Raw genomic sequence first — 15,440 nt, 5'->3', positions numbered from 1 at the left:
AAAGGTTTTGCAATCCCTCCAAGTGAGGCTGCCCAGAACACAGATACTCAGTGAAGATACAACACTGAACATGAAATAAATTGACTGTTTTCAGGCTTTTGTGAAATATGCTATGGCTCAGATTTTTATTTCTTTTTTATTTTCAACACACCATTGTGAGGCAAATTGTGCAGCACTTTAATAATCAGTTTTGCCATATACCAGATAACTACGCAGTGGGTCCATGGGGATGTCACTGGATACAATGCTGAGCTATTACACCTTTCAAGATGCCTCTGTGGCTTTAGTGGTAGGTATAAACCTTTTGACTGGGGTTAACTTCAGGGCTTTTAAAACATGATCCAGCCACACCCCCACCCCCCACCCTTCACTGCAGACAGACAGAAATGAAAACCTCTCCTCGTCACACACACCTACTTGCTCTCTGCTTCAGGGGCCTGCTAAAGCCATTATGACTCTAAAAGAGATAGTATCGGCTCCAGGCAGACAGACAAATAGTTAGTTAGACAGTTAGATATACAGACAGCAACCTGCAAACTAAGAAGCCTCTGTGCTCGGGACAGGCCGGCTAAATGTCTGGCTACTCTTCAGAGGCTCTCAGGTGTGACCGGCTGGTCTCCTGTGTACCGCAGCCAAGGCGGCAGACAGGCACAGAGGTGTTTCTGTGAGCCTGGAGTCGAGTGAATATCTGCTCTATCTCTCCCGTCACAGGCTGCATACGCTCCTGTGAGCAACTCAAACACAAGCCAGATCTTCTTTCCTGCAGAACTATGCAGGCTTTCACTGAGTTAATGCATATTTTTAGTCTGAGCCAAGGTCAAACATTTTGCCAAAGACCTGCCTCACACGTAATTTTTCCCAGCAGCTGCGGTTTCTAACATTTGATGACTAACTTTGCATTTTAATCAAAGACTTTAGCCAGACCACAAATGCATTGCATGAGGATTTTAAGAGAGAATGATGGAGGCTTTGGATCTTAGCTCAGTCATAGTCATCTTTCTCGCTGCACTAACACATTGGTAGAGCCTGAACCCCACTGAAGAGGCCCTAATGTCCCCCTCCCTGAACATGCACACAGACAGACACACACACTCACACACTCACACACGCACACACAAGTCTTCCCTAAAATTGCTGATGGCTTGTTTTCATGGACATATATTATTTCCAGATGGAGGTCATGAATAAAACCCGACGGAAACAAGTCGGGTGAAACTGGAAACTTAAAAAAACAGAAATGGTGGGGTATGGAGCTGAGTAAAAAAAACAATCTTCCTCCTCCCCCGCTTGTTCCCTGAACCTTTCACAAAAGACCAACTTGTCAATTACACGGTTAAAAACAGAGGAGCACTGTACCACACATGAACATGAGGACAGTAATACCACATGATGGTTTTAAATGTTTCACCACGATGCAAACATGAAAACATACCTAAACAAAATATGACTCATAACTAACAAAACAAACAAGGAGAAAAAAGGGGGGCTCAGAGTCTTTTCAGCTTCCCAGCTAAATAAACAAAGTCAGGAAAGAAAGGGAATACTTTCAGACTCAACTGAGAATACAAAAACTGCACTGTGAAGACCTCCTCTGGAACAACCGCAGAACACGGTGCTGATTCACCAATCCCAGACTCTCCACCCATCCTGAATATGAAGAAAGATGCATTGTTGTGCTGTGAATATACACTGCATTCAACTGAATAACCTAATGAATCTATCTCTGCTCACATTACTGATGTGTTTCAAAACATTTGAGCATGTGCAAGCTCTGCATGAAGCCAGAACGTCCATTAGCTCTGTCAAAAAGATTGCCAAGACAAACCAGACGCCAGGCATTTTCTTCTCCGAGCTGACGTGGAGGAGGATGAACCACAGCTGTAAGTTTCAATAAATCAAAGCTTATCACTTGAAGAAATTGAAGGGGTGTGCTTTGTATTATCATGATATCGCTCCCATGTCTGTACGGTAATGAAACTATACCCAGCAGCCAGTTAGCTTAGCTTAGAACAAAGACAAAAACCTAGCTCAAAAAGGTAAAAAAAACAAAAATAAACCACAAACCAGCATCTCTTAACCTCACTAACTAGTATGGTATATGTTTGTTTAATCTGTACAAAAGTGTAAAAAGTGTCATGTAAAATTTACAGTTCACCATTTTACATGACGTTATGTGCCACGATATTTCTTGGCAGGTATAACTTCCCCCTAAAACAGCATTATCTTGTGATAGAGTCAGGCTAGCATTTTGTTCCCCTTATTTCCAGTCTGTATGGTAGGTTAAAATAAGCTAGCTGTTGGCTATAGATGTATATTCAGCAAGAAAATGACTCCCAAAAAAATCCCAAAACTATGCTTTCAGTGTAAATAACCAAGTGTTTCCAGTCTTGCTAAACTAAGCTAATCGGCTGTTCATGGTGGCCTCATGGTATCAATCTTCTCATCTAACTGTTGGTAAGAAAGCAAATACATTTCCTAAACTATTCCTTTGCTTTTTTGTTGCTCACATTTTTGTGGCCATCTGCAGTTCTTTTAGTCAGGTTTTAAGTCTAATTACTGTAACTCAGATAAAACGCACACTTATGTGGGGGATTATATCCCCTCCCCATGCAACCAGTTCTTCTACTCAGTCCTGCTGTGTTGGTCCAGTGAGTTGGTTTGGTCTTATCTAATCTGACTCAGACTCCTTATCTCCATAATCAGACTCTAATCAGCCAGCTTTGTCCAGACAAAAAGGGGCCAACATGAGGCAAAGAGGATCCTGAGGCCTCCCCGGTGTCTTAGCCGTAAAAGTGTAATTTGTAGACAGGACATGTCCTTTCAAGTCAGTGGTAGTGGTATGGCTGAATGGTAAAGGAATCACCACAAAACAATCTGGAATTGGCAGTATCTATGTCTATTTTTTCTTTCTGATTTCTGGTTGTGTTTCTCCAGCTGGATTTTGGATAATTTCAACATCAATAGATGTTATGTTATTAGAATTATTGAGAATTTAAACATTTTAAGATTTTTTTGACCAAAATTGAGCATCAAGATGAAAGTTTTAAAAAATGTTTTCTCTTTGCAACTGCAACAGGAAATATGTGAAGAGTGGGGGATGATATGTTACAGAAACCTCTGGCTTGTTTCAGGACATCGCAGGTATGTGGTCTGCTCTTTCTCTCCTGTCAGAAACCCTGTGGCTGATGAATCTTGATGCTACAAATCCTTCAGTCTGCCACCCTGCAGTCCTGCCATTATCAGAACCTCACCAGGTTCCTCCTGGCAGGCACAGATGGCAAGTCCATTCGTGTGCAAACCGCAGATTCAGCTCTGATTGTCCTGCTGACTGTCTTTGTCTTACAGTATCACCGCCTCTCTCACCATGAGAAAGGGCTGGTAAGTAAGCTAATTTACATGTATTAATTAAGGCTCATAATGAGCCCAGCATGACAAGGCATTTGAATGCATTCCTCTGGTATTGTGCAAACTCTGCGGAGCTCTGTAGGTTTGCAGTCTCACCCATTCAGATGGGCTACAGATTGTAGATGTGGGGGCACGCGATCAGATAAAGGACTTAAACACACACAAAACCAGGTCAGTATACACATGCAAGTTTCACCTCCCCCACTGGCGCCCACACACACACACACAAGGTGCTAAAGAGATAGTTACACTTAAATAAAATAAAAATGCAAATAACTACCACAGCAAAAAGTAGAAACAATACATTTATATAATTACAAATTGTAAAACTGTACAGGTACAATTAGTGAAGTATAAAAAAAACACTGAAGTGAATAATTTTTCATTGAAAATAAAAGTTTCACCCACAAGGTGCACGTAAGCTATAATGCACAATCATGTAAGAACAATTACATTTCATTTGATCATATAAATATTTAAGAACTAAGCAGGATAAACTATGTTTACAAAAGTGTGTAAAAACAGACTGCTTTGGAATGGTTTTAATCATCTTTGCTCATTGTTGATGTGTAAATGCTTACATGGTTGTTGCCATCTCATACCACAGCGCAGCTAAGCCAGGGAACCGTGAAAAAACAGCCGCAACCTCAGCGCATTAACATCAAAGTGTATTTCTATAAGAGCTTGTTTTCTTTTCTCGTCCTCAGGCTTCAAACGCTGAGCTGCAGTGGCTGTTCTCATTACCTCTTTGGCTTAAAAATCCTACAACGGGGACGCGGCCTCACTACGAAAGCCAACACACACACATGGCAAATAAAGACAAGGTAGAAAAAAAACATGTCAAGGGCACAAGGCTCTCCCTCCTTAATTGTACCTGAAGGGAAATCCCTTTAAATAGTAGTTGGCAGAGGCAGTGAGCTGGCAGGCAGATCAAACAGTCACTGAGCAGAAGCCCTATAAATACATCACATTCACTTGCCTCACTTCAAACGCCTCCTCCTCAGCCCCTGCGCTCCTCCTGTGAACCCACAGAGCTGAGCTACGTTCAACATGTTCACGAGGAGGACTCAGTTTCTGATCTTAAGCGCAACATTTTGCTTTGCTTCACATCACCGGCTGTGCGTTCTCTCTCATCCCACTCCACAGTAACTCCAACTCGATATAAACAGGACTGCTCTGTTTGTTCCTCACGTCACACTGTAGACGTTTCAGGAGCTTTGGTTTTCTTCACATAGACCTCTGATGTCCCATCAGGCACCAGATGACTGAAGCTGCTTCTGAAAGAGGCCAGGAGGCGACCTGCAAAGCACGGAAAAAGAAAGAGAGAGAGAGAGTGAGAGAGAGAAAGAGAGAGAGGAAAAGAGGCATGTTTAACACGTTGGCAACTTAGATAAAGTAACATGTTCTGGCTTGATATCCTTAATATCTGTGTACATTTAATAGCTTCATCAAGAGATTGACGAACTAGTGGCTGGGCCCAGTATGTTTACCCAGCAGTCTCAGTCATGTGACAAACATGATTTAATTGCTAATTATACATGCTTATTATAGAACATTCTCGGTATTGTAGTAAAGACTTAGCCGTTTGATGAGAAAAAACTGACAAACTTTTAGATGAAATGACAGAGCAGAAGAAAGAAAATCCATTAATCTGTAGCTTTACGAACCCGTCCACGTCTTCTGTCCGGTCAGAGTGAAGCTGTTGCACTGAGAATGGGAGTTACAGATGTACGCAGCCTCTCTGGCGCTGTGGACCGACAGCACGCAGCCCTGCTGGCTGTAGGACGGCCAGCAGCGGTACTCCACGTTCCCAGAGGTCCCCATACCTCGCATCACGGTGTAATCTAACCACAGAAGACAAGATGCCACTTCAGTACATGAGGCTAGTGAAAGATTTTGAAGTGCTCTCTGAGGATAAGATGAAAGTTTAATGATCCCTGCGCAGCAAGAAGAGAATACAGATACGGACATGAAGAACAACAACAAAGAAAACATGCTGAAGGTATTTGTCATGCAACCAGAGAGCTCCTACTGACTCAGAGGGATTACTATGGTTATGATAGACAGATTTAAAGTAAAAAGATACACCACTAGGATAATAAATCACAAGAAACAGTCTTCATTGAGAACGTGAGTGTCTGTCCTGACAAAATATATATAATGCTTTTAAGAAAATATTTAGTATTTGGCCATTTTACAGCCCTAAGTTACACAAAAAAAATTTCCTACAAAATATTTTCCAACATTTTATGCATGTAAATATTGACAAGGTAGCACAAAATGTATGATGACCATGAACATTTAGATTTACCTTTAATTTTTGTTGCCAGTTTTAGTCTTTGCCAGTTTTTCTCTCACAAGAACCAAAGAAAAGCAGCAAACCCTCAACTGAGAAGCTTGAACCACAAAACCTTTGGAGCTGTGCTTGAAAAAAGCCAAAATATAAAATAGTTGCTGCCAATCTAGTAATCGACTAATTGTTTCAGCAATGCTAACCACACTTTTTCTTTGTTAATAAACCAGAACCTTGAACATCTATTCTGGTCTTTGTAAAGAGAGAAAGCTGTTGCTCTGCACTGAAAAAAAAAAATCACCTTCCTCCTGCCCAACATTTGTGTTACATTCATCATTATAATTCTTTCAGTCAGACTTCTTGTGGATCTGGCCTTAAATCATCTGCTACACATTAGCAGGAGCAGAAAGAAGCATGCACACACACATGCCTACACGCAGACACACAAGCATGCACCTACGCACACATGCACACACACACGTACACACGTACACACGTACACACACACACACACACACACATACACACACACACACACACACACACACACAACACACACACACACACACACACCAGAAATGGACAAAAGCCTGGTCTGTGAGTCCGTATGGAGGAGGCACACTGTTACAAACTGTTAACCTTCCTAAATGGCAGGAGCTGGTGTGTGTGTGTAGGGGTATTGTTAAGAGGAAAAAGACACGAGGATCTGCCTTCTGGGTCTGAGAAGAGGGAACAAGGAGAAGGAGTATTTTCGAGGATCCTTCTCAGGGGAGAAAAAAAATGAGGCCTGCCGGGGAGCTGAAGGGTGGCAGGCCTCAAATGTTGAGGACAAAGAGACATATGAATATATGCTCTGTGTTCAAGTTGAACAGTGGGAAACAGTGTTGCTTTCATCTTGATTTATTAAACTTATTTATATTTACTACAGTGCTCAGGGCCTAAATAAATTCACTCCTTGCTTTTTAGAACACAACTAAATTTATACTTGCAGAAACAGACGTTTTAAGAAACTATCTTTACCAGATTCTGGCTTCCTTCATCAAATCACAAATGATGTCAGCTGTGGAAAAGTTACATCCACATAACCAATGAATCTCCATCTGTCAGCAATTTCAAATTAAGACTTGGGATGTGATCAGCATCTTTTTTTCTACACACATGCACATTCACGTTATTACACTGTGTTCCTCTTTGAGCTCTGTTGCCATTTGGCTTCTTTTATCAGGCTTTATGTTTGTGTCCTTGGCTGCAATTCTAATTTCTTTCTCTTGTGAGGAGACATGTTAATGAGCCCATGTGTTTTTTAATATACAATTGCAGGATCTTTTGATTTTTTTTCCTTCTCTGGTTGTTTAATAGTTTCACATTCAGAGAAATATGCTCCTTTACTTTTTTGCTGTGAGTTAGACAAGAATATCAAACCACCCTATTAGCTGTCTATTAAATATACGGCTAAAATTACCACACGGCTAAAATTACCACACGGCTAGCTTAGCTAAACACAAAGACTAGAGACATTAGTAAACAGCTAGTCTGGCTCTGTCCAAAGGTAACAAAATCCACCTACCAACACCTTTAAAGTTCACTAATGAACATATCACCTCTGGTTTGTTTAAACTGAACAAAAGCATAAGTGTAAAAATGAAAGTTTTATAGGGTGTTAACATACCTGACTATTTCTTGGTCTGGAGCAATCTAGTCTATAATGTGATTTAGCTAACCAGCTGCTACTTTTAGCCATATATTTACCAAACACTTTATGAGAGTGGTTATCTTATCTAATTCTTGGCAAGAATGTGAATAAGTATAAATATGTCAAAATAATAACGACCAAAACAAAATGAAACGAGGTTAAATTAAGCTGAACTAAAAATGTTAGCTTACTGTAAAAACTGGAAACGGGGTAATAGCAGGACAGGCCGTCTAAATATAACAAAATCTACCCCACTTATTAACGTGATGTATCTTGTTTGTTTAATCTGTATAAAATCTGAAGTGTACAAATGAGAATTTGTGGTTATGCTTGGCTAGTAGCAGTAACCTCCTAAAGTCTTGTCATCAACCAGTAGAACCTTTTAAACAAACAAGATATAACATATGCATCATATTTTTACCTTCTTGACAGAGTCAAGCTAGCTGTTTCCCCGTTTCCATTCGGCGTGATAAATTAAACTAACTGGCTGCTAGCTATTTACCAGACAAACACTGTGTGAAAGTATCAATCTAAAAAGTGAATAAGTGTATTTTTCCCCAATATGTCAAACTAAGCTTAACTAAATTAAACTAAACTAGGTTTATCTAAACTAAACAAAAACGTGACCAGGTTTGTCCTCGACCCAAACCCTACCTCTGTTTTGTCAAAATCCACAAAATGGTAATAGAATTTAAACAAATTTTTTTAGGTCTTATCACGCACACTCAGCAGCAGCAGCAGCAGGGCTGGCTCATGGCACCTCCTTGTTAAGCTAAAACACTCCCTCCCGGTGTCAGCTTCAGCGCCCAGGCCTCTTTACCCTGAATCTGTGATTAAATTCACAAAGCGCTGCTATATAAACAGTCCAGCATCTGGGGGACGGAAAAATCTCACCACAGGAACGCAGGCCAGTCATTCTGTTATTAATATTTCATAGAGCTGAGAGGAACGGCGGGAGGGGCGAGGGGGCTGCAGTGGAGGGAGTGGAGGCGAGTTGGAGAGAAGAAAAGTGAAGGACTTTTGGTGCTTATACTGAAAGTATACAAAAGTGGCATGGAAAGTTTGCAAAGAATTACTTTATATGACCATTTGGAAAGGAAAAAAAAATCTGTTAACCAGAGTTTTTTTTTTAGATAGGGAATTCAAAGGCAGGACAAAACATTTTATATATAACTATCCTTAAAAGGCAAAAGACCTAAATAAAACATTTCTTATGTAAAGAATAACTTGATGTAATCTCAGCAATGTTTTGTTAAATGAACGCCGACTGTGCTTTCTGAGCCAGAGACATGCAGGATTAATCCCACTTTGTTGGTCTTGTCCTGTCATTCCAGCTGCCTAATAAACCTGTCAAAACAGCCTGAATGGGAGAAGCACCGCCCCACCCCCCCTTCATTTTTTTAAAGATACAAAATGAAGGTGGTTTTGGCTGTCTGAGTTTTCTCAAAGAGTGAATCAAAAAGGAGGCCAAGCATTCTCTCCAAGAAAAAAAGGTCTACATGAGGGCCCACTGTACTTAATAAAAAAGCAGCCTTCATTCCAGTCTCCAGCCTTCTTACCTCTGATTATTGATGGAGGCAGGTTGTCCAGGTGCAGGCCAGACTTGTAGAGGAGGAGGATGTGTTCAAAGGCCTCCAGCGTCTGATTGATGTCAGCTTTCAGCTCGCCTGGACACACACAATGCATTAAGTCTGGTAAAAGATCTAACTGGCTACAGGCATAAAATCATCCAATATAGATGATTTGTGTTTTTCCCCACTATGCTCTCCCCTCTAATCCTAGTTGTGTGATCTCAACAGAACTTGTATACACTACCGTGTTACATGTCGTGAAGCATTTTGTCGAGCTCATTAAAAGAAGCACTTAAACCGAGACATGTCATTACACGACTCCAATAATGGAATGATTTGCTTTCTGATCTCCAATAGTTAGTGTCCCGTCATGTCAAGACGTCTCTTGTCCTCACCTGTGGAGTTCATGATGTGGTCTACCAGGTGTGTGAGGCCGGGCGGGGCCTGGTGAGGCAGCAGGTAGGTGAAAAAATACCTGGGGCCAGGCAGAGACAACTCATTCAGATAGACAGAAAGACAGACAAGTCCCATCACATAGTTCCCACAGAACATGACTTGTCTCACATTGGTGTTAAAACAAATAGTCCATAAAGCTGTCAAAAATCTGAAGGCCTTTTAAAAGGGGAAATGCACCTTTTTTTCCCACTGGCGCTACCAATATTTATCACATCTCCTCCATCAAGCCACAGATTTTTCAGCTATATTTCTTTACTATGAACAACATTTTAGGTGTCAGCTGAGCCTGTATTTAAGCAATCATTCATGTAGCTGCTGCTCCCTCCATCCATCACACGTCTATCATGTTGTAAAACTGTCACTTTTCTTACCTATAGGCGTTGTAAATGTTCCTCTTCTCATTCAAGCCCTCGCACACTCCCCGATACGAGCAGGGCAGAGTGAAATTTCTGTGCGGAAACTGTAGGGTGCAGTCTGCATCAGTCTGACAGGGGGTCTCCTCGGCGCTGGCGTCATCCAGGTCCGTGAGCTTCAGCTCGCCGGACACGGTGACAAACTGCCGGGGCTGGAAGTCCAGCAGAGCTACAGAGCCCAGAGGAGACTGGGAGAGGAAGTGGAGGAGCCTGACCAGGTCCAGACACACCTGGGAGGAGATCAGACATGCCAAACCCTGATCAGTTGGACTGATGACAGTTTGTTTAAGTGCACAGAAATGCAGTCGAGGAATAACATACTGTTCTGTGACTCCAAAAACATTTTAACTAGGGCTGAGACAATCAATCAGTCAACAGAAAATGTATCTGCAACAATTCAGATAACCAATGAAGTGTAATTTAGTAAGCGAAAGTGCAAAACATTCAATGTTTACAGCTCTATAGTGTGAGAATTTTCCTTTTTCTTTTTTTTTGATCATCCTTGACAATTCCCTTCTGAATTAATCACTTGGGCCATAAAATACATAATAAATATAACTCCCATCATGATTTCCTGAAGCCCTAGTAGACATATGTAAACAGCTTATTTTGTCCAACCAACCCAAAATATTCAGTTTACAAAGATACAACACAAAGAAAACCAGCAAAAATTGAGCTGAAATCAGTGTTTTGTTTTGTTTTTTGCAATTTTGCGGAGAAACTGAAAAGTGTTATCCCATTATCAAAATAGTTTCTGATTTATTTTTTGTCAATCTTAATGAAATCTTCTTAATGAAAATAATGGTGAGTTACAGCTGTAGCTCCAAAGTTGGGTTTGGTTTTCCTGGTTACCACAGGGTGATCTGATTTAAATAAAAAGCTTTTAAAAATGTTGGACGAAGAAAAACATTTCCTCGTGCTCAAGCTAAAAACTGAAGGTGACACGCTGGACAATATAATTAAGTTTCATGATCTAGCTAAAAATGGTAAAATATAAACTTTCAGTCTTGCAAAAAACACAGTGTTATTTACTTTTAAGACATTTCACCAACCACATTTGCAAGCCATTTCCTGAGACAGTTTTTATAGTACTCTTTAAACCCCATAATAAAAACAGAAAGAGAAAATAAGTAGGCCACTAAAGGCAAAATAAAGGCATTAGCCACGCACTGACAGAGCGTGAAATGATTCTGTCACACTGCAAACATAGCTGCAGTGTTAGGTAATGCGAGTCTATTGGACGTCACTTGGTGGGATCGAAGCACTGTAAAAACAGGGCTGGGTGAAACCAAACACCCCTGGATTACTGTAGTCTGCGCAGATGCAACGTAGCTGAAAGGGGCTGAGCAGCTTGGGGGGGGGGGGGGGGGGGGGGGGGGGGGTATTATGAACGGCTGTTTGAGTGATGTTGCAAAATGAGGCCCACAGTTGAGATGATACTTGCAGACTGTGATGCTAGTTTTGGTAATCCGAGTCCAAAACATGCAAACTCACGCACATCCATGACTTCAGACACTGATTAACTTACAATGTTTAGCTGTCCAGCATGGCAAACACACACACACACACACACACACACACACACACACACACACACACACTTGAATTCAGCCTCTGTTGACTCCCACTGTGAGCATACCTGTGATGGGGGTTGAGCTGAAGCTGTGTGTGAGTGTGTGAGTGAGTGAGTGAGAGGAGATGACATTCCTAGCCTCCAGTGGATTAACTCCAGGACCCCTCTCCATTTCAACCAGGGCCTGATCAAATACACTGAGGGACAGATGTCAGACCTCCAGAAGTTTCAAATGTCCGCCTCCCCTCATCTTTCAGTCTTCGTCTTTCCTACCGAGAAGAAACGAGGTCTTGCACATTCATTACGCGCAATGCGTGTGAGAGTGTGTGCAGTATAAACGACAGCGGGTGTATTGAGAGCTAAAGAGCGGGAGCTAATGTGCTTACCCTGAATCTGTCCTCCCAGGGGCTCTGGAGCAGCTGGATCATCTGAAGAGGATTCCCCTGCTCCAGAATGACTGTGACTCTTCCTCTCTCTGCTCCTCTTCCTCCCTGGCCTCTTGCATCTCCTGCACAATGACCCTTGAGCTGTTGAGTGGAGAATAACTGTGGTTAGTCACAGTAAAATAGCACAAGTGTTGGTTTGATGATTCAAAGAAAAAAATGGATAATGACCCTACTGTTTGTGTTTTTTTTCTTTTTTGCATTTTAACTCTACAGACATTGAATAAAGCAACAGGCTAAAGTGTCCAAAAGTTGTGAGTGAGGGGGTAAATTGAGAGGACATGATGTTCTGCCAGCCTTACTCCCTGCAGCTCAGACTTGTGACAATAAAATCACATTATAGCCTACAGGGGAATGTGCTCTGTACATTTGTGAGCTGGATTGAGCTGCCGGACACACCGCTGTCACACGACTGCTGGATGTGAGAAACAAACCCATCCGTTTAGTTTAAACTAGTTCTAAATTGGGCTGTAATGGTTTGAGTGAATAAGCACTGGGGGGGGGGGGGGGGGGGGGGGGTTCAGATGCAACCAGGGATAGTAGAGAGGACAGAGGCACATTGTCAGCTCTTGCCAAACTGGACCCAAAGGTCAGTAGAGGGTCAGTGAATTTAATTTAATTACATGGGAAGGTCCTGCGGAGCCAATGAGGCCTTTCTTTCAGTTCGCTGTGTGAGACAAAGGAAAATGTGAGCAGTGGTGCATGGATTATGGAGAATCTTGATAATCTTCCTTCAGTGTTTCCAGTGTTTGGAAGTGGGCAGCAGCTCCTGATGCCACACACCTTCCTTAAGTTTGAAATAAAATATATTGTCTTTAATGTTGTGTTAGTATTTCAACACTGACTTTACTTTTTAGTGGATAAAAGGTTACAAATGGATGCACACAAAGCAGAGAGAGGTGCAGACACTTTACCTTTATGACGTTTGGATGCTGCAGCCTCTGCAACAGGACTATTTCTTTCTTCAGCTTGTAGGAAACGAGCTCGCGGCAGCCTTGTGGGTCTTTAAAATCCTCCAAACACTTGCCCATATCTATCCCCTGCTCGTTGACCAGTTTTAAAGCGACGGGCTGACCTCCGGCTAGATTCACTTTGACAACCAGCTTGGTGTATCCAGACCCGAGGACCTCCATCGCCTGCATGTCCACCAGAGAATCACAACCCATTTCATCCATATGCGCTTTCCTGGAGCCGTGCGTGATCTCATTCCACAGATTATAATCCAAAGGTGAGTATAGTTGGGGAGAAAGTCGAGTTCCCTCCGACAGTCCGTTTTCATCATCGTCATCATCATCACCACCATCGGGCAAAAGCAGCGGGATAATTTCTTTGCGCCTCTCGTTGAGTTGGTAAATCAACGCCCCGCGGAGCGACGCGAACTCCTGCTCATCCACCGCAAGAGTTGCGTTGGAAAAGTGCGATACTCCAAACTGCTGCACGCTGCTGATCAAGAGTGACACCAGAATAGAGAGAACCACGAAAGCCAGGAGGGCAGCCGCGCGTAAAGAGTTGCCCATCTCGGGCATTTCGCCGTCTCTCTCTCTCTCTCTCGCTCTCTCGTGGCACGGATACTGCTGCTGCAGGAAAGGACGCGCACAGCCGCGGGCTCCGGCCACCGCTCGCTCCGAGTGAAAGGACTCCTCCTGACTTTTCTGCAGGAGAAGTGATCAGCTCCTTGTTTCCACCTCCCCGGGAACTCCCTCTAGAGGTGTGTCCTGCGCCGCTCGTAACTTTACACCCGCTGAACAACTTTGCAGGAGAGCTCGACCTCATGTTGTCAACTCAGTCAGTCAGACAGTCCGCGTGTTGAAGCGCCTCCCGCAGCTGATTTGACAACAACAATCAGACGCTGAGGTTGTTGTGTCTGAAGAAAATCTGCTGCCGGACAAGAAACTACATGTTCTACTGAACACACGCACACTAAAAGGAAAAAAACAAACAAACAATGAAGTTAGAAATTAAATCTGCACTTAAAAATTGATTAAAAATATAAACCTAAATTAATTTAATTGAATATATAAGACAATTATGTAGTTATAAAGAGTTAAAACGTGTGTTCATATAGTGCTGTATATTTTACAGTATGAGGGAGAAAGAGGGAAGAGGGTGACTGCTGTCACCTCCACAATGTGTCCAACAGGTGGCGGCAAAACACCCTTTTTGTTTCTATGATACAACATCCCATTGAGAGACAGATTTCTTAGTCACCGGGAGCTTTATCAATCCAATCAAAATAACACATCAGATCTATACAAGCTCACAAAAACACAAGGGTTTTCCTCTTTGTTTCCACACAGTTTTTTATGGCGGAGATCTTGTTGCATCTCCACTTATCCAACTGTATTTGTTCCACAGATCTGGAGGCAGCGTTGAAGCTGTAATGAAGCGTTTCCCAGAAATCTGCCACAGGAAATTACCATGGCTGTCACCTCAGCACCAGCCAAAAGCCAAACCCCAGTCTCCTCAGCCTCTCATTATGTGTGTGTGTGTGTGTGTGTGTGTGTGTGTTTGTGTGTGTGTGTGTACATATGTGTTTGTGTGCTTGTGTGTGTGGTATCCTGTAGACTATGTGCCTGTCAGGCTTCGGGTACGTGTGTGTTTGCAGTGTTTGCATGTTTTTTTTCTTGTGTGTGTGTGTATGTGTGTGTGTGTGTGTGTGTGTGTGTGTGTGTGTGTGTGTGTGTGTGTTTGCCATGTTGGACAGCTAAACAGTGTAAGTTAATCAGTGTCTGAAGTCAACAAGACATTAGCCACGTCAGCTGCAACACAGGCTGTTCAGAAAACGACATGCCAGCCACCAGCACAGCAGGCCTTTGTTGAATACAAAAGGACTTGAGCTGGAAGATAGTAGAGAAAGTCCTCAACAAATCATATCGCCCTGTAGCTTTGACTGATTCCCTCTCTCATCTACAGCTTTGAATCTGTCAGCTTAGATGTTTACTCCACCTATAAGGATGAATCAGTTTTGAATGTCATGACTCACTGAAGCCCTAATATATATAAATGAGGCTAGATCAGTGAGATAAAAATAAAGATATCCTCCACCACTGTCTCTGCTTCTTATTTCAAATAGGACTTTAATCTCTCCTACAAAACTTTCTCACACCCTCCTTTTCCTGATCTCTGCCTTTCCTCCAATAAATCACTTCCTTCTTTTCCAGCGTGGCCCTCAGAGACGAGGGCCCAGTGCCATGATTCATATTTATAACCAGAGCCAGACCAGCGGCCGCCTCATTAGCAGCGAGTCACACTGGTCTGCTGTGTCGGTTTCTCCTTTCTTTTGAGCTGCTCGGCCTTGGCTTTCTTTCATACTTCTCTTATTAATAAGTTACCCAAAGTCACGTTCTTCCTTCTTTCTTCCTCTGTTCTCTTCTCTTCTTACTTTGTTGCTTCATTATGTAAAATCTAGAGCAATTTCTAAACCCACTAAAGCTTAGTTTACCCTGATTTTTCTTGGCCATTGCAAATCAGTACCATACTGACATAATAAAAAAGAAGTAGTTTATAGTATCACAAAATTGATCTTCCTTTTGCACAATCCACATCTCGACCAGCTCAAAGCTTGAAAAGGATTTGCGGGAGTCTCTTTATCT

The 15,440-nt window shown here is 42.3% G+C and overlaps 1 protein-coding gene across 1 annotated transcript; it reads right to left on the bottom strand.

The window, feature by feature from the left end:
* Window positions 1-3,697: 3,697 nt before the first annotated feature.
* On the bottom strand, window positions 3,698-13,561 carry pkdccb (protein kinase domain containing, cytoplasmic b). Its single transcript, XM_056394415.1, has 7 exons — window positions 12,762-13,561; window positions 11,791-11,931; window positions 9,790-10,061; window positions 9,358-9,437; window positions 8,951-9,058; window positions 5,073-5,249; window positions 3,698-4,704 (listed from the first exon to the last, which is right to left on the bottom strand). Exons 1-7 carry the CDS (start codon window positions 13,371-13,373, stop codon window positions 4,598-4,600), a joined length of 1,497 nt encoding a protein of 498 aa, XP_056250390.1. The 5' UTR covers window positions 13,374-13,561; the 3' UTR covers window positions 3,698-4,597.
* Window positions 13,562-15,440: the final 1,879 nt, after the last annotated feature.

Source organism: Seriola aureovittata, chromosome 13 (genome assembly GCF_021018895.1).
Source record: "Seriola aureovittata isolate HTS-2021-v1 ecotype China chromosome 13, ASM2101889v1, whole genome shotgun sequence".
Classification (NCBI taxonomy): Eukaryota; Metazoa; Chordata; class Actinopteri; order Carangiformes; family Carangidae; genus Seriola; species Seriola aureovittata.
The sequence above is the reverse complement of the archived record's forward strand: the minus strand, read 5'-3'. Positions and strand labels throughout refer to the sequence as shown.